This window comes from Somniosus microcephalus, chromosome 16 (genome assembly GCF_052327205.1).
Source record: "Somniosus microcephalus isolate GS21.2 chromosome 16, FLI_Smic_1.0, whole genome shotgun sequence".
Lineage (NCBI taxonomy): Eukaryota > Metazoa > Chordata > Chondrichthyes > Squaliformes > Somniosidae > Somniosus > Somniosus microcephalus.
In genome coordinates, this window is record NC_141002.1 from 45,439,142 (window position 1) to 45,463,799 (window position 24,658).

The 24,658-nt window shown below is 46.7% G+C and overlaps 1 protein-coding gene across 14 annotated transcripts in view; it reads right to left on the bottom strand.

Moving 5' to 3' along the window:
* The window catches only part of LOC147106116 (voltage-dependent calcium channel subunit alpha-2/delta-4-like), an 888,222-nt gene that overhangs the window by 484,229 nt on the left and 379,335 nt on the right, over nucleotides 1-24,658 (bottom strand). For all 14 annotated transcript variants that reach the window (XR_015081361.1, XR_015081362.1, XR_015081363.1 and 11 more), the window contains one exon: nucleotides 7,375-7,470. Coding sequence is in view for 11 of the 14 variants with exons in the window: in XM_086008903.1 (XP_085865029.1) it covers nucleotides 7,375-7,470 (96 nt within the window). In the remaining 3 variants the exon portion in view is untranslated. The remainder of the gene's footprint in view (nucleotides 1-7,374; nucleotides 7,471-24,658) is intronic.

Below are 24,658 nucleotides of genomic sequence, written 5' to 3' on the forward strand. Positions count from 1 at the left end.
GTTGTGAATCTTTGGAATTCTCTGCCCCAGAGGGCTGTGCATGCTGAGTCTTTGAGTATATTCAAGGCTGAGATAGATAGATTTTTGGACTCTAAGGGAATCAAGGGATATGGAGATCAGGCAGGAAAGTGGAGTTGAGGTCGATGATCAGCCATGATCTTATTGCATGGCGGAGCAGGCTCGAGGGGCCGTATGGCGTACTCCTGCTCCTACTTCTTATGTTCTTATCTTATGTTCTTATTACGTGTTAAAGACCTGGTTGAACGCAATAAAAGGATTAAGTTGTAAGCCATATTTGTTTGTTGGATTGGAACTGTCTTACAATATTCATAAATTCCTTTTTTTGGAATAACATATCATCCGTTTTAGGTTTCACAAGCAGTAAATAACGCCTAGATTTCACTGTAGAGCTTTTCCTATTCGTAACATTAAAAAACTGTTTTACACTGAATGCAACATTTCAGCAGAATTGCTGGCATGAATAAATATAGTTGCATTTATTGTAGACATCCAGATACAGCACTGGACTAGATTCAGAGCACTCAGGGTTAAATCCTTGATTGTTATCTCAACTCATCTGGTATGGACCACTGCTGGTCAAGACCATGAAGAAATATTTGGCTTGGACTAGCTGTGGGAGAACATCATAGTGGCTGGAAATGAACAGGAGGCAATTAACCTGGAGTGAAATCCAGTTATATTCTGTAAATGAGGACCAATATAATCCAATTACCTACAGCAGGACAGTTGCACTACACACAGTATAAATGGTAAATGGGTACCACAGACCTGTCATATAGGACCTGTATGCATGTGTATAGGAGATATTCACCCTTTGTATAGAAGATGCATAACCATTGATAGAGTTGTCACTTGTCTGTGATTCTAGACAAATTGAGGCAAGCAGCACTTCAACCGGTAATTAAATAAAGGATGTGGCCTGAAAAATTCAATTGGAGTTCAGAGCAACTACATCAGCCAGCAATTAAACCAATACATCAATCTGCCCTCAACACATTCTAGCAGCAACCGGGAGGAACGCTGCAGCCAAGAATTAAATCAATAATTGCAGCCAGCGGGAATTAATGAATCCACCTTCAATACATTCAGTTCAGCTTTATGGGGAGCAGACCAACTGAGTATTAATAAACTCAAAAAATGTAGCCTAGATAAATACAAATTAGGCTTCAGAGGCAGTGCATCAACTACAAATGAAAAAATTAAATAAATATCCCCATAACACACACGATACAACTTTGGGCACAGTCAGTCAGTTGCAAACGAATTAAATACATAGGCATTGAATAAATTACAAAAAATTAGGCTTTGGATCCAGTACAATAGCCCTTAATCCTGATCAACCTGAGACGTGGCCGGAATTTTCCCGGTGCCGAGCGTGTGGGTTGGGCGTGGGTCGGCAGTTAAATTCACGGAAATTGACAGCGCATCGGGAACCTGTTGTCATCCCGCTGACTTCCGCAGTTAATCGGACACATTTCGGACGCATCATGGACCCACTCGGGAGAGGCGAGCGACCTCATTGACGTCATTAACTGCCTGTTGAGAGACCTTTAACTGCCTTTTTAACATCATGTTTTGGCTTTAACTTCTTGCGCACGAGATTCACGCACCTCGGGAACCTCGCCTGTGAAGGCGAGGTGGGAGCTCAGTGGCCATTGTGTGAGTTCATTAAGTGACAGCTGGAAAAAACACATAAATTCTCACACATTACACCTGCTTCATTGCCTAAGGGAAAGGCTCTTGCCGACACCATTTTGTGCAGAGATTGAGCAGTCAGGAGTTTACAGGTCATTTCTGCAACCTCGGAAGCCACTCTAACCACATTGCAAGTCACTATCACAGCATTGAGGGATTGAGCCTCTTATCTCCACTTTACCTGCCATCTATTAGATCAGCATGGGTGCCGCTTATGCTGTCTCACCTTGGACCTCAGAATAGGACCAAAATGAGCCCAGGCACCAACAACACCAGCAGCTGTAGTCACAACATCAGCAGCAGCAGCAACACAACAGCAGCCTTCTCCTCAATGACCTGATGCTCCACAGGAAAGAGGGAGTCAGCACAGGGCTGCACCGCACCGGAGGCGATACCCCCAACATAGTGTATGCAGGCAGAGGCTGAGCAGCACTGCCAAAGGAGGCTCAGGCTATCGCGCCAGGTCATCGCAGACATTTGTAGCTTGCTGGAAGAAGACCGGCTGCCCAAATAACATGGTGGGCACGCCTTACCAGTGGCTGTCAAAGTCACTATCACCTTCAACTTCTTTGCCTCAGGCTCCTTCCAGGGATCTGCAGCAGACATTTGCAGCATCTCGCAGTTGGCCGCCCACAGATGCATCATCCAGGTGACCAATGCCACGTTTCACAAGTCAGCCACTGATGAAGCCAGTGTTACTTAGCGAGCGCTCAGCTTTGCGGCTCTGGCTGGCTTCCCACAGGTACAGGGCATCATCGACTGCATTCAGGTGGCCATCAAAGCACCCCCACATCACCCAGGAGTGTTTGTCAACCGCAAGGGCTTCCACTCCCTCAAAGTGCAGCTCGTCTGCAACCATAAAAAGATCATCATGCATGTGTGCGCCAGATTCCCTGGCAGCTGTCATGATTTCTTCTGTACTGCACCAGTCCACCCTCCCTCAGCTCTTTGCACCTCCAAACAGACTTACCGGCTGGCTGCTTGAAGACAAGGGCTATCCACTGAAGGTGTGGCTGATGACACCCTTGAGGAGGCCAAGTAATGAGTCTGTGGAGCGATATAATGACAGCCACATGTCCACCAGATGTGCCATAGAGCAACCAATCAGCATGAAGAAGATGTGCTTCAAATGCCTTGACAGATCTGGAGGAGCCCTTCAGTAAGCACCAGCAGGGTCTCCAGAATCATTGCTGTTTGCTGTGCACTGCACAATAGTGTACTGCACAATATAGCACAGCAGCGAGGATTGGAGCTGCAGGAGGAGCAAAGCGCAGAGCACACAGCTCTTCGGAGAAGAAGGAGGAGCAGGAACAGGTGGAACACAAGGAGGAGGAGGGGGAGGCGGAGGAGGAATAGGTGGAACACAAGGAGGAGGAGGAGGAACCTGAGGTGGAGATGGCACCAGCAGTGCCGCACATTGCTGCCCGGGTGGCCCGGGATGGCCTCATAATGGCCAGATTTACTTAACTTGCACAAGTGCATCAATATGGCTGCCAGATGCTGGACCAACTTCACCCCCCCCCCACCCCCACAACACCACAAAGCAGTCCTACAATGATCAAACCATTCCTGTCACCCAAACCTCCATTGCTCGAGGTTAAGTCATGTTTCACCATTCACTCCAAATGACAAAGCCACTTACAAGGTAGCAGGCAAAATTGGACAAGTTGGAAAAGTTGTGCAAAGAAATAAATTTATGTGCTTCATAAATATAACTGAAACTTAACATTAACATTTTTTCATACAACCATGTGCATACTCTTGTGCATCTAGGATTGTGTCTTTTTTCTTTTCCGAGTGCTTCTACGAGGTTCAACCCCTATGGCTTCAGCAGAGGTAAAGGCAGGCTGCTCACTTCCCTGCTGCGACTGCTTAGACACTTTTGGTGGATGACCTCTGGGTTTTGGAGCCTGTGAGGGCCCTGCCAAAGACTGCTCCTCCTGCAACTGTGCAGGGGCAGACTCGGCCATCAGGATCCGAGGCAGCATGTGGGCTCTGACTATGGGGAGACAATGAGGGATAAGTGGGAGCGCTTTGAGAAGAGCCCCCACTTCCATGTCCCCTCTCACCATCATCCCTCTCAAGGGCCACCTGTACTTCCCTGCTAGCAAGGAGCTGGAGAGCACTCTGCTGCACATCAGTGGTGCAGTGAACGCCCAAGTCTACGTTAGTATTCCACCTTGAGATGAGGTCAATGAGCATCTGCAATCTATTGTTCACAGCAAGCATTTGCTGCTCCATGCAGGTGGTCATCCTTTCCATGGAACAGCACATCATCGCCATCACCTGCGAGATGGTGGTGCTCATTTTGGAGATGGACTCCTCCATTCTCTGTACAGTTGCACACAGCGCAGTTGCAAAAGCTGCCAGAGCCTCATGCAATTGTTGCTGCCCCTCCAAGATCACCCTCTTTCTCGATGGCCCCCGAGGTTCAGCATCTGCATGCAGCTCAGCAGAGCTTGGGGCGTCCTCCACCCTTGGGTGAGGAGTCGCCACTGCTATCCCTGTCAACACCATCTGCTCTTGCTCACTTGTGAAGTGTGAGACACCAGGTGACTACAGTACTGTATCTTTCACAGGACCCACCAAGGTGTGCATATCTGCGCTGGTGCTGGGTGCGCATGGGTCTGCTGACGGTGCACCCTCAGAGACTGGAGCTTCCTCTGAGGAGTCGTCTTCCTCCTACGACTGGACAGTGGTGGGAGGAGGCACTTGATGGACCTGTGGGAGAGTAAAGAGATGAATTAGGAGTGTTGAATGGGTAACATTACCATTATGCACTGGCTGCTTGCATGGGTGACTGTTGCATGCCTTGTGGTCGTATGAGATTTAATTCTGTAACCAGGTTGCTGGGAGGTTCCCATCGCTCCATCTCCCACCGTCAGCAGCTCTGCAACTCGAGATCTCTAGGGCCTTCTCCTCTGCTGCTGTCAAATTTGTGAAAACTGGAGAGCAACCTCCGGTTCACTGTCTCTCCCTGTTGTTGTGGGCTCTCTTCTCCTGCAAGGAGGGAAAGAAGAGAACTTTGAGTGAGAGTGATGGAATGAGTATAAGGCATGTATGGGCTACATCTGTAGAGGGTGACTATGAGGGAGTGGCGTGACATTGCCAAATGGCCTCCTTCTGTGGTGTTACTTGCTAAGATTGCATTAAGATGAGGGTGATTGTGGTTAGTCAGATGGGGATGTGAGTAGGTGCATAAACAGAGAGGGGTGGATCTGCAAGCTAGGTTGGTGTGAGGAGTGATGTGCAGGAGTAGGCTTGAGAAGGCAGAGTGATGGGGTTGGGGTGACAGACATATCAGGATGTAGGTGAGTGTGGCATTACACTCATCTTTCCTGACCTCATGAGATCATTGAATCTCTTGCGGCCCTGGATCCACGTTCTCCTCACTACATCCCTGCTGCTGACCTCCTCTGCGGTGTCTAGTCAAGCCCTCTTTGTGTCTTTTGCTGGTCCTTTTCTGCCATCCGTCAGGAAGAGGACTTCCCTGCGTGCTCTTACTCCCTGGACCAGCATTTCCAGGGAGGCATCTGGGAATCTTGGGGCTGCCCTCTGCCTTTGTGGCTCCATGAACCACAGATTTGTCAATGTTATTCAGTAATTTATAGCTCTGGAAATCACCCTCAACAATCGTACAGCAAACTTCAAATGAGATGTGTGCAAGGCTGCTTTAAATATCCGCACTGAAAACGAGTCATCGGTGACCTCATCAGACCCACTCCATTCAATTGGGCCGGGAAACGTGCCTGACTATTTTAATTGGTGCCATTGAGTTCAACGCACAATGCAGAACGCACTGTTCAAATCTTTGGATTCCCGACTCACTAAACGGCCCGTACGCACCCAATCCGACTCCAAGGTAAAGATTTCGACCCTTAACTCTGTTTCTCTCTCCGCAGATGCTGCCTGACTTGTTGACTATTTCCAGAATTTTCTATTTTCATTTCAGATTTCCAGCATCCACAGTATTTTGCTTTTGAATTAATTAATCCTCTTGCTTTCCATGACCAGCACCACACCATATCCACTTTCTTATAAAACACTGGGCTGAATGTATAGCCCTCCCGCCTAGTGGAAATAGGGTGGAAGTGCCCCGAGAATGGCAGCACTGAAGTGGAACAGCAGGCTAGGGTTAAGAACAGCATGAAGAGGCACCAGGAGGAAACACGGTGATAAAAGAAAGGATTTGTTGTACATATTAATGTGTATGTTCAAATGGATTTTTTTGGGGAAGTATTAATACACCCAGTAAAAGAAGTAAGCACATGTTATAAATATTAGTGTGCACAGTAAAAACACGTGATATGAAGTCCAATGATCAGAAGTCTGTCTGCTCTTTAGATTTTTTTGTTTCAGATTTGTTTGGAGGATTTCATTTAGAAAGGACTGACAAGGAGAATGGAGTTTCTTTGCTTTGTAAATAGTTGAAGGGAAAGGGCAAGGTGCTACGTTGACATTAAGGACAAGCATGTTTGTGTCAGTGTAAAGCCTACAAGAGAGGGTAACCTCTTTATGTATTGGTTGGAGAAGGCAGTGTTTATCGGGTGTTGTCTAACCTGTCTCCTTCCAGATTCCAGGGCCTCATTTGTTCTTCAGCTGTTCATCTGGGATCTCCATTGGAAGGCCTTTCATCAGACAAGGATATGCAAAACCCAGTATGCCACCACTGTTGTGGAGATCCTAGTGATTTATACTGAATGGTTCCCTGATCTATGGAGGCAGTGGAAGTGCACCTTCAGAATGTTTATGGTTGGCTTCACAATATCACAAGACCTGGCATGAGACTCATTATACTTTTCCTCTGCATAGTGGAGGGGATATGAATAGAAATCATTAGTCTGGGCAGCAGAGGATATCCCTTGTCATAACAAATTTAATAATGCTCACTTTGGGCAAAGTACCAGATAGCATCCATGGAACCATGCAAGGAATCAGATAAATAAATAAGCAAACTAGTGTCTTTTTTTTTAAACTTCGAGCAGAATTAAAACTCTTAGGTGCTAACTGAAAAGTTATGGCAGCGGAGTGGGAAAAGTTGCAAGGAAATTGCCAGCCAAAATCTAAGGGCTAGGCCTGATCATACCATGTAGGAGGAGGGAGCAGGGAGACAATTACTTAAGGTTTAGAAAATCCATGACAATTGGTACGGTAATCATAATAAAGGAGTACCAGATGTTAGGTTTTGTAGGAGGAAAGGGAAACCTGACTGACTTCCCCTCCCAATTATACCCATATGTGGCAAAACCCAATTTACAGCAACCTGTCAAATATTCAGCTAATTACAGCATTAGACCCAACTTTTGCTACAGGGAATATTTCCTGTCTTTACAAATGGTTATGAAAATGTAAATGTATTCTTTATATATAATTTTATTATTTTGCGACAAACAGCAAATACAAAAAAGTTTTTCCACTTAAAACGAACCCATTAACACCCACAATGTAATTTCAAGTTGCCAGAATTATCAACAGTTGCTATGAATATTCGATTAACTGTTTTAATGCTCAATAGAATAGCTTGACTGATTAGTTACCATGTTCCTACAAAAGATATTTTGTTTCGTTTTCAGTAAATCATGAAGTCATCTCTGCAAATTCTCTTACTTTGGCAAGGAAGGGAAGGTGAGGATGCACATTTTAATGATTTGCACCTACTTGTTTGAGCGCTTCTCCTTTCCTACAAAGAGATTGCTTCGCATCAAGCCCGCACGAGTGCCCAGGAAAGCCATTTCAATGCCGTCCTCATTATTTCTGTATAAGGGTCAAAGAAGTCTCAGATGAAATCGACAAAAAAATGTGCTCATCTGCACATAACATCAGGATAACAAGGCTAGAGAAACCTCACAGAGCATCTGGTATTTGTCAGATAATAAAGGGATAATAGTTACAGTTATTAAATCAAGGTAAGTCTGATGATATCATGGAGGCCTACACCACTAGGATATCATCAGAACCTTGTAGATTCAATAACTATTTCTCAATCTACTAAATAATTTTTCTACTCTTCATAATTTGCTATTCAATATTTACTATTTAATATGATTTAAGTAGCCCAGTACCTGCTGTCTGCATGGAGATGTGCATATCTGCACTATATACTTTGTATAAATGCACTGAGCTTGTTCATGTATGAGGTGTTTTATTTTTCCAAATTATGTGGATGATAAAGATGAGTGATGTTGGATTTGAAAGTATACAAGGTAGGATTTTCCTCTGCCTTTTCATTGGTTTAAAAGTGGTAATGGGGCAAGTAGATGTAGAAAATGGATGAGAGTCACATGACACTAGCTCTCCACCCACTACTGTGCCAACATATTTTCTGGTGTTATTTCTGCCAGATGCTGGAAGTGCCCACCAAACATAAATGGGCACATTTAAATGAGGTGATAATGATGGCGTGATGTTATACGTCACATTATGCATCACTATCACCTCAGTAACACTGGGCGTTACTCACGCCAGTATTCACCAGGCATTCAGCGTTACTATGTAAGGAAACTTTAAATGCCTACAGCAGCAGTGAGGGACCAGCACTGAGCACTCCCTTGTTGCTGGAATTTGGCAGCAGCACTGCAGTCAGCAACATAGGCCAGAATTTTCACATTGCAGAGCATGTGATTTGGGAGCGGGTTGGCAGTTAAAAGCGCTGAAATAAGAACATAAGAACATAAGAAATAGGAGCAGGAGTAGGCCAATTGGCCCCTCGAGCCTGCTCCGCCATTTAATAAGATCATGGCTGATCTGATCCTAACCGCCAATCTACTATCACAGAACCATCTCCTGAATCTAACATAATTAGACACACGAAATAGGAGCAGGATCAGGCAACACGGCCCCTGGGCCCGCTCCGCTACCCACAGGGCCATGTCCGATCCGAACCTAGACTCATGTCCAAATTCCTGCCCGCTCCCCGTAACCCTTAATTCCCTTTACTTCTAGGAAACTGTCTATTTCTGTTTTAAATTTATGTAATGATGTAGCTTCTACAGCTTTTTGGGGCAGCATATTCCATGGACCTACCACCCTCTGAGTGAAGTAGTTCCTCCTCATCTCAGTTTTGAAAGAGCAGCCCCTTATTCTAAGACTATGCCCCCTAGTTCTAGTTTCACCCATCATCGGGAACATCCTCCCCGCATCCACCCGATCCAACCCCTTCACAATCTTATATGTTTCAATAAGATCGCCTCTCATTCTTCTGAACTCCAATGAGTAGAGTCCCAATCTACTCAACCTCTCCTCATATGTCCATCCCCTCATCCCCGGGATTAACCGAGTGAGCCTTCTTTGTACTGACTCGAGAGCAAGTATGTCTTTTCTTAAGTATGGACACCAAAACTGTATGCAGTATTCCAGGTGCGGTCTCACCAATACCTTGTACAACTGAAGCAATACATCCCTATTTTTATATCCTATCCCCCTAGCAATGAAAGCCAACATTCCATTGGCCTTCTTAATCACTTGCTGCACCTGCATACTAACCTTTTGAGTTTCGTGCACCAGGACCCCCAGATCCCTTTGTACTTCAGTACTTTCCAGTTTCTTGCCATTAAGATAATAGCTTGCTCTAAGATTTTTCCTGCCAAAGTGCATAACCTCACACTTTCCAGTATTGTATTCCATCTGCCAAATCTCTGCCCACTTACTTAGCCTGTCTATGTCCCCTTGCAGGTGTTTTATGTTCTCCTCACTCACTACTTTCCCTCCCATCTTAGTATCATCTGCAAACTTTGATATGTTACACTCGGTCCCCTCCTCCAAATCGTTAATATAGATTGTAAAGAGTTGGGAACCCAGCACCGACCCCTGCGGAACACCACTAGTTACTGATTGCCATTCTGAGAATGAACCATTTATCCCAACTCTCTGCCTTCTGTTAGATAGCCAATCCTCTATCCATGCCAGAATATTACCCCCAATCCCGTGATTTTTTATCTTAAGCAATAATCTTTTGTGTGGCACCTTGTCAAATGCCTTTTGGAAGTCTAAATACACTACGTCCACTGGTTCCCCTTTATCCACCCTATATGTTACTTCCTCAAAGAACTCCAGCAAATTTGTCAAACATGACTTCCCCTTCACAAAACCATGCTGACTTTGTCCTATTAAATGATGATTATCCAAATGTCCTGTTACTGTCTCCTTAATAATGGACTCCAAAATTTAACCTACCACAGATGTTAGGCTAACCGGTCTATAGTTTCCAGCCTTCTGTCTACTGCCCTTTTTAAATAAGGGTGTTACATTAGCAGTTTTCCAGTCTGCCGGGACCTTTGCTGAGTCCAGGGAGTTTTGGAAAATTATTACCAATGCATCCACAATCCCTACCGCCACTTCCCTCAAGACCCTAGGATGTAAGCCATCAGGTCCAGGTGATTTATCCGCCTTGAGTCCCATTATTTTACCGAGTACCACTTCCTTAGTGATTTTGATCGTGTTTAGCTCCTCCCCCCCTATAGCCCCCTGTTTGTCCAGTGTTGGGGTATTCTTAGTGTCTTCTACTGTAAAGACTGATACAAAATATTCATTCAGTGTTTTTGCCATCTCCATATTTCCCACCATTAATTTCCCGGTCTCATCCTCTAAGGGACCAACATTTACTTTAGCCACCCTTTTTCTTTTTATATAACTATAAAAACTCTTACTATCTGTTTTTATATTTTTTGCTAATTTACTTTCATAATCTATCTTCCCTTTCTTAATCAATCTTTTTGTTATTTTTTGCTGTCTTTTAAAGTTTTCCCAATCCTCTATCCTCCCACTAGATTTGGCTACCTTATATGCCCTTGTTTTTAGTCGAATACTATCCTTAATTTCTTTAATTAGCCACGGATGGCTGTCTTTTCTTTTACACCCTTTTCTTCTCAGTGGAATATATATTTTCTGGAAGTTGTAAAATAACTCCTTAAATGTACACCGCTGATCATGTATCGTCTTACCCTTTAATCTATTTTCCCAATCCACTCTACTCAATTCCGCTCTCATACCTTCATAGTCTCCTTTATTCAAGCTTAGCACGCTTGTTTGAGATCCAACCTTCTCACCCTCTAATTGAATATGGAATTCAACCATGTTATGGTCACTCATTCCAAGGGGATCCTTTACTAGGACATTTTTAATTAATCCTGTCTCATTACACAGGACCAGATCTAAGGTTGCTTGCCCCCTGGTCGGTTCAGTTACATACTGCTCAAGAAACCCATCCCTAATACACTCAATGAACTCATCCTCAAGGCAGCCCTGCCCAATTTGATTTGTCCAATTAATATGATAGTTAAAATCCCCCATAATTATAGATGTTCCCTTATTACAAGCCTCAACTATTTCCTGATTGATACTCCGTCCAACATAGTTGCAACTGTTCGGAGGCCTATAGACTACGCCCACTAGTGTTTTCTTCCCCTTATTATTCCTTACCTCCACCCAAACTGTTTCATTATCCTGATCTTTTGACCCAATATCATTTCTCTGTATTACAGTGATTCCTTCCTTTATTAACATAGCCACCCCACCTCCCCTTCCTTCCTGCCTGTCCTTCCTGATCGTTAAATAACCTGGTATGTTTAATTCCCAGGCATTGTCACCCTGCAGCCATGTTTCTGTAATGGCCACAAGATCATACCCATATGTAGTTATTTGTGCCATTAACTCATCTATTTTGTTACGAATGCTACGTGTATTCAGATAGAGAACTTTCAAATATGTTTTGTGACAGCGCATTGGGAACCCGCCGTCATCCCACCGACTTCCACATTTAACTGGGGCGCATTTCGAAGCGCGCCACGGACCTGCTCGGTAGAGGGGGGGGCGACCTTATTGAGGTAGTTAATTGCTCGTTGAGAGATCCTTAACAGTGAGGTTTCAGCTTTAACTGGTTGTGCATGGGATTCACGAACCTCGTCTGTGAAGGTAAGGCAGGAGCTCAGTGACCATTGTGCTACTTCATTAAGTGACAGCTGGTAAAAGCACATGACAGAGCAGTAGTGCTTCAGGAGGATCAGGCTATCGCACCAGGTCGTTGCAGATATTTGTAGCTTACTGGAAGAAGACCTGCTGCCCAAAGAACATGGTGGACACACCTTACCAGTGGCTGTCAAAGTCACGACCACCCTCAACTTCTTCACCTCAGGTTCCTTACAAGGATCTACAGCACACATTTGCAGGATCTCGCAGTCGGCCGCACACAAATGCATCACCCAGGGGACTTATGCCATGTTTCACAAGTCAGCGACTTATGTAAACATTGCTGTAACATTTGCATATTGAATTATCACTGGCCCGCAGACATCTGTAAGGAATACCTATTATATTCACATGTGATCACATGCTGAGTTGTCATTGGCCTGCAGGCATCTGTAAGGACTGCTATTGTTTTGGAGGACCCAGGGTCCTGACTCCATCTTGTCCACACGGTGCTGTATGGATGATTGAGAAAGCTTACAGACCTGATGCTTCATTAAAAGAGTTTAAACTGTAATACTCCGTTGTCCTGCAATTTATTATTTTTGTACAAAGTGTGCAAAACAAGACATGGTGTCAGAACAGGGATTTGAAATGGACATCGTTGGAGCTCCCTTACTTCAAATGGATTGGGAATCTTTGAACTTACATAGAGAATGGTGCAAGTTCAAGCAACACGTGGAAGTAATGTTCTTGGGTCCGTTGAAAAGAAAAGGGGAGGAAGAAAAATGCAGCTACCTACTCCTATGGATCGGAGAAAAAGGGAGAGACATTTTTAACACATGGTCTCTCACCGCGGATGAAGCAAAGGTACTGAAAAGTTATTTTGACCGTTTTGAAGCATATGTGATGCCCAAGACAAATACGATATTTGCTAAGTACAAGTTTCAGGAGAAAGTACAAGGAGCTAGTGAGTCGTTTGAACAGTTTGTGACTGAGTTAAAACTGCTGGTAAAAGACTGTGTATATGCAGATAAAGATGAGATGGTCAGAGACCGCATCATGTTTGGAATACATTCAGCTAAAGTGAGAAAAAAACTTTTGAATGATGGGACCAGGCTAACGCTGGACAAAGCTATGGACATAGCTAGATCGCACGAAATAGCCCAAGCACAGTTGAAAACCATAACCGGCGCCACGAGCAGCTCGAGTGAACAGACAGTGCATGCAGTTAATAGATACACACCAAAGAACACTGCCCAGAGAGTGTGTTTCAGAACAGAAAGAACAGTGAGAGTTCTAAAAATGGGTGACACAGACATAAAATGCTTCAAAAACTGTGGATATTGTGGAAACAACTGGCATGGAGAAAAGAAGTACTGCCCTGCCAAAGGAAGGCAATGTACTAAATGTGGTAAACGGAACCACTTTGCTAAAGTTTGCAAGACTGTTTTCGGAGAAGCAGTACACACAGTGAGTGACAGCCAAATGCCAGATAGAGAGCCAAATGCAGAGGAACTGTTTATTGATTCTGTGTCACAGAAAAAACAGATTTCAGAGACTGAGCAAGCTTTTGCCGATATTGAGATAGGAAAACAGGGCAAAGAGCTTAAGTTTAAACTAGACACTAGATCTCAGGTTAACATAATTCCTCTGAGTGAGTATCACAGCTTGAAGGATGAGTGTGAGCTACAGCCCACCTCACACAGACTGACCGGCTATGGGGGTGAGCAGCTCATTGTAAAAGGCACATGCGTGATGAAATGCAAGTACAAAGAAAGTGACATGATGCTGGACTTTTACATTATTGACACTCAAGCACCTCCAGTGTTAGGTCTAAAGGCATGTTTAGACATGGACCTCGTCAAGCTAGTGCTATCATTGACAGCACCAATTGAGAAGCAGACAGTCATGGAGGAGTTTGCTGACGTTTTCAAAGGAATCGGACTATTCCCAGGTGAATGCACTATTCACCTTGACCCAGCAGCAACCCCTGTGGTTTGCGCACCGAGAAGGATACCCCTTGCTCTATGTAGTCGCCTGAAGGAGGAGCTGCAGAGCATGGAGAATACAGAAATCATCGTCCGGGAAACAGAACCGACAGAGTGGGACAACGTGTTAGTAGTGGTTGAGAAACCACGTGCAGGCAAGCTCAGAGTCTGTCTTGACCCCAGAGATTTGAACAAGGCTATCAAGCGCCCTCACTACCCTCTACCAATGCTAGATGACATCACACCCAAGCTAGTGGGAGCACGTTACTTCAGTGTAATGGACGCACGATCAGGATACTGGAATATCAAGCTCACAGAAGAGTCATCTAAGCTAACAACGTTCAACACACCATTTGGACGCTACCGATTTCTGCGTTTACCATTTGGTCTTATCTCAGCTCAGGATGAATTCCAGCGGAAGATCGATGAAACTTATGAAGGCCTCGATGGAGTAGTCGCAATCGTAGACGACATCCTCATCTATGGCAGGAATAGAGAGGAACATGACAGGAACCTCCGTGCAATGCTACAAAGATCATGGGAGAAAGGTATCCGGCTCAACCCCGAGAAAAGCATAATCGGATCCACCGAGATCAGTTATTTCGGGCATTGCCTCTCAACTGATGGCATTAAGCCGGATCCAGAGAAAATCTCTGCCATCAAGAAGATGGAGCCACCGAAGAACCGCGCAGAGCTAGAAACAGTACTAGGCATGGTTAACTACTTAGCCAAGTTTACCCCGAGCCTCTCCGAAATCAACGCACCCATGCGTCAGTTGCTCAAACAATCCAATGAGTTCCTGTGGGACAAACAACATGACACAGCATTTCAGAAAATGAAAGACCTAATCACCAGAGAACCAGGACCAGTTCTTGCCTACTTTGACCCCAACAAAGAGCTCAGACTACAAGTCGACGCGTCAAAGTACGGACTAGGCGCAGTATTACTGCAAGAAGGAAAGCCCATCGGCTACGCTTCCAGATCTCTCACAGACAGTGAAATCAACTATGCTCAAATCGAGAAAGAGTTATATGCAATTCTGTTTGTATGTAAGCGTTTCCACCAGTACGTCTATGGCCGACAAGTCATTGTGGAATCCGACCACAAGCCCCTCGAGTCAATCATGAGGAAACCACTAGCCGCAGCCCCACCAAGGCTACAGAGAATGATCCTTCAGCTACAGAAGTATGACTTCACAATCATTCATCATCCAGGCAAAGACATTCCTGTCGCAGACACGCTCTCCAGAAAGTCTCTTAGCTACCAGGACAGCAGCCTCGGTGAAGGCATGGATGTGCAGGTGCACATGGTGTACAACAGCTTACCTGTGAGTGACTCAAAACTGAAGGAGATCCGAGCAGGAACAAAGAAAGATGCACAACTCACACTGCTGAGCAAAGTCATACATGAAGGATGGCCTGAGGAAAGGAGGAAATGCCCTCAGAGCACATCTGAATTCTGGAACCACAGAGACGAACTGTCACAAATCAACGGAATCATCTTCAAAGGGGAGAAAATCATCATTCCTACCAGTCTCAGAGAAGAGATGTTGACAAAAATTCATGCTGGACATATGGGCATGGAAAAATGCAAACAAAGAGCACGTGACACTATGTTTTGGCCCGGAATGTGCAAACACATTGAAGACATTGTCGGAAAATGTTCCATTTGTCTAGAACGCCGCCCATCAAATGTCAAAGAGCCCATGATCCCTCACCGTATCCCAGAGAGGCCCTGGCAGGTCGTCAGCTGCAAGCAAGTGCATGCAAAACGTGTACAGAGACAGCAACACCAAAAGAGATACTATGACAGGTCAGCTAGACTACTGCCGCCACTGCACAATGGAGAATCCATCAGAATCCAGGAGCATGACTACTGGAAGCCAGCAGTCGTCATCCAGCCTGCTGACACTGAGCGATCGTATCACATCCGCACCCGAGAAGGACAGGTGTACCACCGCAATCGCAGGCACCTCCTGAACACCAAGGAACAACACTGTCATTCCAACGAGAGGTCAAGCCTAGAGTTATCCTTGACTTGTGACCTGTCAAAGGGTGTAGGCGGATCGCTGCCCTAAAAAATAACTGTACATCATTATTGAAACGTTGAGATGTTTTCAGTGCTAGTTAAATGTTGAGTTTACTTATATGTTGATGCTACTGAGAACATTATGTAGAAGAAAGGTTCAAAAGTAATGCATAACATTTTTCTTTTAAAAGAATGGGGATGTAACATTTGCATATCAAATTATCATTGGCCCGCAGGCATCTGTAAGGAATACCTATTATATTCACATGTGATCACATGCTGAGTTGTCATTGGCCTGCAGGCATCTGTAAGGACTGCTATTGTTTTGGAGGACCCAGGGTCCTGACTCCATCTTGTCCACACGGTACTGTATGGATGATTGAGAAAGCCTACAGACCTGATGCTTCATTAAAAGGGTTTAAACTGTAATACTCCGTTGTCCTGCAATTTATTATTTTTGTACAAAGTGTGCAAAACAAGACAATTGCCACTGATGAAGCCAGCATTACCGAACAGGCGCTCAGCGCTGCAGCTCTGGCTGGCTTCTCACAGGTGCAGGGCGTCATCGACTGCACACATGTGGCCATCAAGGCACCCCCAAATCACCCAGGAATGTTTGTGAACTGGAAGGGCTTCCACTCCCTCAATGTGCAGCTCATCTGCAACCAGAAAACAATCATCATGCACATGTACTGCACAACATAGCACAGCAGTGAGGGTTAGAGCTGCAGGAGAAACAAAGCGCAGGGCGCACTGCCTCTTCAGAGGAGGAGGAGGAGGAACAGGTGCAATACGAGGAGGAAGTGGAGGAACTTGAGGTGGAGATGGCACCAGCAGCAGCACACATTTCTGCCCGGTTGCACCAGTGCACCCATCTGGCTCCTAGATGCTGTACCAACTGCGCCCCCACCCCCCACCCGCACCACAAACCAGTTCCAAAGTGACCAAGCCATTCCTCTCACTCAAACCCCCATTGCTCTAGATGATGTAATGTCTCACCCTTCACTCCAAGGGACAAGGCCACTTCCAAGGTAGCAGGCAAAAATGGGCAAGACCGGAAAGTGGGGCAACAAAATAAATTTATGTGTGTCATAAATATAACTGAAACTTAACATTAACATTTTGGCAAACACCCATGTTCATGCCCTTGTACATCTACAATTGTGTCTCTTTTTTCTTTTCCGAATGCTTCTATGAGGTGCAACCCCTGTGGCTTCAGCAGAGGTAGAGGCAGGCTGCTCACTTCTCTGCTGTGACTGCTTTGGCATTTTGGCAGAGGTCCTCTGGGTTTTGGAGCCTGTGAGGGCCCTGCCAAAGACTACTCCTCCTGCAACTGTGCAGGGGCAGCCTCAGCCATCGGGATCCAAGGCAGCATTTGGGGCTCTGACTGATGGGGAGGCAATGGGGGAGAAGTGGGAGTGCTTTCAGTAGAGCCCCCACTTCCATATCCCCTCTCACCATCATCCCTCTTATGGGCCACCCGCACTTCCCTGCTAGCAAGGAGCTGCACATCAGTAGGGCGATGAACGTTGCAATCCCATCTAGAGATGATGTCAATAAGAGTCTGCAATCTTCCCCTCACCTCCCCTTTCAGCATTCAGAAGGGACCACTCCTTCCACTCCACTCCTCTTATCACCCCCAACACCCCCTTCCTGTGCAAGCGCAGGAGATGCAACACATGCCCTTTTACCTCCACCCTTCCCACTGTCCAGGGCCCCAAACACTCCTTCCAGGTGAAACAGCGATTTACTTGTACTTCTTGCAATTTAATATACTGTATTTGCTGCTCACGATGCGGTCTCCTCTACACTGGGGAGACCAAACGCAGATTGGGTGACTGCTTTGCGGAACAGCTCCATTCAGTCCGTAAGGGTGACCCTGAGCTTCCGGTCACCTGTCACTTTAATTCTCCGCTCCACTCCCACTCAGACCTCACCGTCCTCGGCCTCTTACACTGTTCCAATGAAGCTCAACTTAAGCTCGAGGAACAGCACCTCATCTTTCAATTAGGCACTTTACAGCCTTCTGGACTCAACATAGAGTTCAACAATTTCAGACCATAACCTCTGCCCCTATCCTTTTTTTCCATTTATTTTATTTATTATATATATTTTTTTCTCTCTCACACATGGCAGCTGTCTTTCATTCTGTCAGTGCCATTTACATTTCATTTAGAGCCATCTTTTGTTTCATAACTTGTCCCATTACCATCTCCTTTTGCCTTGCACCATCTCTTAGGCCTCGATTTTCATTGAGCCGTGGAGGCGGGCTTGGAGGCGTGCGGAGGGTTAAAATTGCAAAAACTGGTGGGCAGGACCCCCCCCCCCCCGCCTGGTTCCCAACTCCGAGCAAGTTTAACTCAGTCGTGTGTGATGGTCCCGACTCCGTCCCGCATCCAACAGGCGGGACTGGTCATTAAGGCCCTTAACAACCACTAAGTGGCCTCTATAATCCTATTTTGAAAGGCCCTTGCGAATTTAACTCTTTTCCCACATGAAACACGCCTGGTGGGAAACACGAATGTGAAACTTGGCGGGAGCACTATTGAATTGCTGACTATCAACTGCAGGTCAACCATTAAAGAGGAGATTTGATCAGCCATGACTTGCAGGTGGCAGGACTTAGTGGTCTCAGGTCTGGGGCAACTTTTAGAAGGCTTAACCACACCTGCAGAAGGTTGGAGCCTCACACCCATCTCCAGTGTGACCTCCTGGGAAACCCCACTCACCACCTTCACTCAGCACTTCCTCAATGGAGGCATATACCAGAAGCATGGGAGCCATTTATTTCCTTCCCATCTGGGCATTAGAGGAGCTCGAGCACCAGCCGCAGCAACAGCAGAACCAGGAACAACAGCAGCACCAGCAACAGCAGCAGCAGCAGGAGCGCCAGGCTGCTGCTCACCCACCTGAAGCTCCACAGGCCAGAAGGGGCCAGCACCTGGAAGCCCGTCAGCGCAGGAGATACCCTCCAAACAGGGTCTACAGACGCAGGGTCAGCTACCTCAACATGTCTGAGCAGCAGTGCCAAAGGCGGCTCTGACTTTCGCGAGAGGTGGTGACTGACATCTGCACAATGCTACAGCAAGACCTGCTGCCCAGAGGACCAGGTGGACAAGCATTACCAGTGGCCATCAAAGTCACCACCGCAATCAGCTTTTTTGCCTCAGGCTCATTCCAGGGATCAGCAGCAGACATCAGCGGCATCTCCCAGGCGGCCGCACACACTTGCATCACGCAGGTAACCGATGCCCTCTTTGCCCTCGCGCACAATCACATCCATTTCACCAAGGATTGAGCAAGTGTCACGGCGCGAGCAGTTGGATTAGCTAATCTGGCAGGCTTTCCAAGGGTGCAGGGCGTCGTTGACTCCACACATGTGGCCCTTAGGGCACCCCATCGCAATCCAGGTATTTTTGTCAACTGCAAGGGCTTCCACTCCCTTAACATTCAGCTTCACAAGAAGGAAATTTTGCATGTTTGTGCCATGTACCCTGGCAGTTGCCATGACTCCTTCACACTACGCCAGTCTAGTGTGCCTCTGCTATTCAGTCCGCCAGACCAACTTAACGGATGACTACTTGGAGACAAGGGCTATCTCCTGAGGACGTGGCTAATGACGCCATTGAGGAGGCCAGCCAACGAAGCTGAGGAGCGCTACAACTCCAGCCACATTTCCACCAGATCCATTATCGAGCAAACCATCGGTTTGCTGAAGATGCGCTTCAGATGCCTGGATAGATCAGGTGGAGCCCTACAGTACTCAGCAGCCAGGGTCTCCAGAATCATCGTGGTTTGCTGTGCACTTCACAACATGGCACAGCGTTCTGGCTTGCAGATTCCTGAGGACCAAGTGGCTCCTCACATATCCTCCTCAGATGAGGAGTTGGAGGAGGAGGAATGCGAAAACGAACATCCTGCAGAGGCCCATCAATCAGCGGCAGCATTACGTGAGGGCATTGCGGCCCGGGATGCACGTAATGCACTCATCCTGGCCAGATTTGCTTAGCCGAGTCAATCAAACACTTTGTCTCACTGCTTCTTACCAGAGCTTTGACAATGGCCAAGAACCAGAGGATTCCTAGCACTGACCACCATACTGACAGTTGCAAGTATTCCTAAGGCCTCAATGTGGAAGTCCCAATAGCGAAATGACAGACGCCACAACTGCAACATTTGCCATCAGAATTTTTATGTTCAATAATGACGTGATGGCATTTTTACAATAAACACAAAATTGCACCCAAGTGACTACCCTTGTGACTATTTGTGCAGAATTTTCCTCTTATGCGTGTTCCTACGTGGTGCCTCCCCTGTGGCTTCAGCAGATGTGGAGGCCCCTTGCTCACTTTCCTGCTGCTCCTGTCTCAACACCTTTGGCAGGTGTCCTCTAGGGTTGCGAGCCTGTGAGGGCTCGTCAACTGTCTGCTGCTCCTGCGGCTGTGCAGGGGTTGAGACGTTTATCTCACTTGGGTGTGGACTCCGGTGTGGCTCTGACCGAGGGCTCTGCAGTGGCATGGAAGTGTGAGCGCTTGGAGAGGAGCCCCCACTTCCTTATGGTCTGCCACCAACCTCCCTCTCATGGGTCAGGTACCCCTCAGCGCCTGCAAGTGGCTGAAGAGCACCTTGCTGCACATCAGGGGGGCCATGGGGACCCGTATCTGCAATGGCAGTCCTACTCAGAAGGACTTCCATGAAGGTCTGGTTTCTCTGTTCAATAGATGCCCATCGCTCCTCAAGAGAGGTCATTCTATTCTGAACAATGGCCATGTTTTCCATACCCTGATGACTAAGCTCCTCCATGGCCGTAGCCATCCTCTCCTCTACCGTAGCCATCCTCTCCTCTACGGTAGCCAGCCTTACCACGGAGGTAGTAACCCTTTCCACAGAGGTAGCCATCCTTTCCGTGGTGATGCGTTCATGCGCCAATGACTCCACAAAGGTTCTGCTCATGTTCACTATGGACTCCTCCAGTCGCTCCACACTCGCAGCGACCCCAGAGACAAAACCTGCCAGAGACTCCTGCATCTGTGCCTGGAGTTCCATCACCTCTGATCTTATGGATAGACCCAGAGGCAGAGGGTCGACATGCTGCTGAGCCGAGCTGGCACAGTCCTGCGCCCTCTAACTAGGACTCTCCACTACTGTCCCTGTCTCCACAATCTGCTGATGCTCACTTGTGAGCTGTAATACACCAGGTGACAACACTACTCTATGTCCCGAAAGTCCCAGCGAGGTGTGAGTGTCTGCGCTGGTGCTGGGTGCGCTGAATTCTGCTGACGCTGCGCCCTCAGAGGTTGCAGCTTCCTCTGAGGAGTCTGGCTGCTCAGCCTCTTCTTCCTGGCTAGAGGGGACGGATGCTTGTGATGGTCCTGTGGGGGAGTAAAGGAAAGAGTCAGAGATGTGATGCAAAGGCTACATGCACATAGCTTTTTGCAGATGCTCATAAGTCCATCTGTTACTGCTTCACAATCATTATCAGCGACTCATGCAATGTCAAAGAGAGAGATGGGAAACTTTTCTGTCACCAGCTTGCTGTGTTACTCCCGTCTGTCCGTCCCCCATGCGCGAATCATCCTCTATTCCCATAATTTCCAGGACGGCCTCCTCCCAGGGGGTCAGGTGGGCTATTGAGGCTATCCCTCCTCCTGTCCTGGCTCGCTCTCTTTTGTTGTGAGCTCTCTTTTTCTGCAATGAGGGAGACAAGTGGAGGTTGAGTGAGAATGAAGGAGTGAGTGTAGAGATTGCATAGCATAGATACTTAGAAGGAGACAAAGATGGAGTGAGGTTGCAAGACCAAGGGCTCCCCCTGTGTGTTGTCAGTTGTGTTCAAAGCATCAGAGTGATAGGGAGTGTGAGGGCTGCATGGTAAAATAGTTATGTGAATGTGAGCATAGAGAGAGAGGGAATGGGTAAGGGTGCATGGATGTCAGTGTCAAGTGGGATGTGAAGGAAGAGATTGCTAAAGCTGAGTGCTGGTGAGGAAAGGCAATGGGGATCAGATTGAGGGTGATGGGAAATTCATACTCACTTGCCAGTGCGCTGAATGTATAGAAATCTTTTCCTGCATTGTATCCAGGTTCTGCAGGTGACTCCCAAGGAGTTGACCTCCTCAGCCACCTGCATCCACACTGCCTTGGTCTGAGTGGGAGGCCTCTTCCTCCCTGATGAAGGGAAGAGCACCTCCCTGTTGGCCCTAGCCCCATCCACTAATGCCTGCAGTGCCACCTCGTCAAAGCGAGGAGCTGATCTCGCCCTTCCGCTTGTCATATTTGCTGCAGCTCCCTCACACTGCACAGTCAAGAAGCTTGGCAGTCTGCAGAAGAAGCAAGGCTTGCTGTGGACCTTAAATGCAGCAGCAATGATGATGTCATCGGAGGGGACTTTCAGTCATGAAAAACTCATTTGCAAAGGCTTCCCACACATTGGAAATCAATTGGCCAATTCAGTTAAAATTGCATCAATCTCCCACATCCATTTAGATTTGTGTGGGAACCGAAATTCGGATAACACAACACCATCCCGCACCTGAGTTAAAATACCCCCCTTAATCTCTCTTAATGTCTCTTAATCTCTCCTGCCTTCCATCATATCACAGACCTTCCCTTTTGTTCTTTCCTCCCCTCCCCCCTTTCCCTGCCCCTGCATTTGCTTAAAAACCTGTTCCATCTCCAGCTTTTTCCAGTTCTGACGAAGGGTCATCAACCTGAAATGTTAACACTGTTTCTCTCTCCACAGATGCTGCCTGACCTGCTGAGTATTTCCAGCATTTTCTGTTTTTATTTCAGATTTCTAGCATCCGCAGTATTTTGCTTTTGTATTAGTCTGCAATCTGTTGTTCATAGCAAGCAGTTCTCGTTCAACTGGCGCATTAGCTGCTCCATGCAGGTAGCCATCCTTTCCATGAAACAGCACATCATCGCCATCGCCTGTGATATGGTGCTGTTCATGTTGAAGATGGACTCTTCCATTCTTTGTACAATTGCGCACATCACGGCTAGAATAGTTGCCAAAGCCTCGCGCATTTGTTGCTGCTTCTCCAAGATCAACCCCTTTGTCGATGGCCCCCAATGTTCAGCAGCTGCATGCAGCTCAGCAGAGCTTGGAGCATCCTGCGCCCTCAGGCGAGGAGTCCACTGCTGTTCCTGTCTCCACCATCTGCTCTTGCTTACTTGTGATGTGTGAGACACCAGGTGACAACGCTACTCTATGTCTCACAGGGCCCATCAACGTGCACGTATCTGCGCTGGTGTTGGGTGCACATGGGTCTGGCGATGGTGAGAATGAAGCTTCCTCTGAGGAGTTGCCTTTCTCCTCTGGCTGGACAGTGGGGAGGAGCACTTGATGGACCCTGTGGGAGAATAAAGACATGAATTAGACCTTTTATGATTAGAATGTGTAACGTTACCATTATACACATAATGATATTTCACTGGCTGCTGACATCAGTCACCATGAGTGACTGTTGTATGTCATGTGGAATATTTAATTCTGTCTCTAGATTGCTGAGAGGTTCCCCCCCTCTCCGTCTCCCACTGCCAACAGCTCTGTCACTCCACATTTCGAGAGCACCCTCCTCTACTGGCGTCAAATTAGTATATATTGGAGGGCCACCTCCTGTTCTTTCTCTTGCTCGCCTGTTCTGCATGCTCTTCTCCTGCAAGGAGGAAAAGAAGAGAACTTTGAGTGAGAGTGATGGAATGAGTGTAAGGGATTTATAGGCTACATCTGTAGAGGGTGACAATGAGAGAGTGGCATGACATTGCCAAATAGTCTCCTTCTGTGGTGTTACATTGTAGGATTGCATTAGGCTGAGGGTGAATGTCAGTGGTGGTTAGTCAGATGAGGAGGTGAGTAGGTGCATAGACAGTGAGGGATGGGTGCACCTACAAGGTAGGTTGGTGTGAGGAATGACGTCCAGGAGTAGGCTTGGGAAGGCAGAGTGATGGGGTTAGGTTGACAGACACATCAGGATGTAGTTGCGTGTAGCATTGTACTCACCTTTCCTCACCTCATGAGATCATTAAATCTCTTGCGGCATTGAATCCAGGAGCGGCTGACAACACCTCTGCTGCTCACTTCTTGAGCAATCTCCAGCCATGTCCTCTTGGTTTCACTGGATGCTCTCTTCCTGCCGCTACCAGAGAATAGGACCTCCCTCCGTGCTCTGACTACTTGGACCAGGACTTCCAGGGAGGTATCCAAGAACCTGGCAGTTTTCTAGCACTGGGACTCCATCCTTGCTTGCACCCATACAAAACTCTTCGACATATAACAATAGCCACCTCTCCCAACCATCTGTATGCCTCCTCCAACAACCTTCAACTGTGATGTGTGCACGACTCCTTTAAATATCAGAGCTGAAAGTGAGCCATCAGAGCTGCTCCATTTCATTGGCTAGGAAACCTGCATGACTGTTTCAATTGATCCAATTCAGTTAAACGTGCAGTGCAGAACACGCTGCTGAAAAGTTCGGGATGGCGACCCACTATGCGGCCCGCATGCAACCGCCCTGACTCTAAGGTGAAAATTCCGGCCATACTCTCAGTTGGAGAGTCTCTCTGACACTAACCTTCTGCAGCAGCCACATCTCACCACCCACCACTACTACTCAGTGGCAAGTTCTTAAATGCATGTAAAAATTTTGTCTGGAGCTTGCCAAAAGGTATTTAAATGAGGCTGACTCGAGGGTGTTTGCTGCGGTTAAGGCTAAGTCAGTTAGGTGGGCAAAAATTGCACCTGTCACACTTCAGATGGCAAGGTCACCAGAGAAGAGAATCTGGCCTATAGTATCCTGTGAGTAGTATTATATTACAATACTACCCAATGAGCAACAAATGAATAAAATAATAACATAGTAGGCACCAGTGACTTAATGATTTAATGGAACAGCAGATATACCAACAAATCAAAATGTGGCAATCAACAAGTCAATAAATTAATGATGCAGTAGGCACCAATGAATGGATACATTTAGAGAGCAGCAGGTACATTAATAAATGAATAAATTAATGGAAAATTGT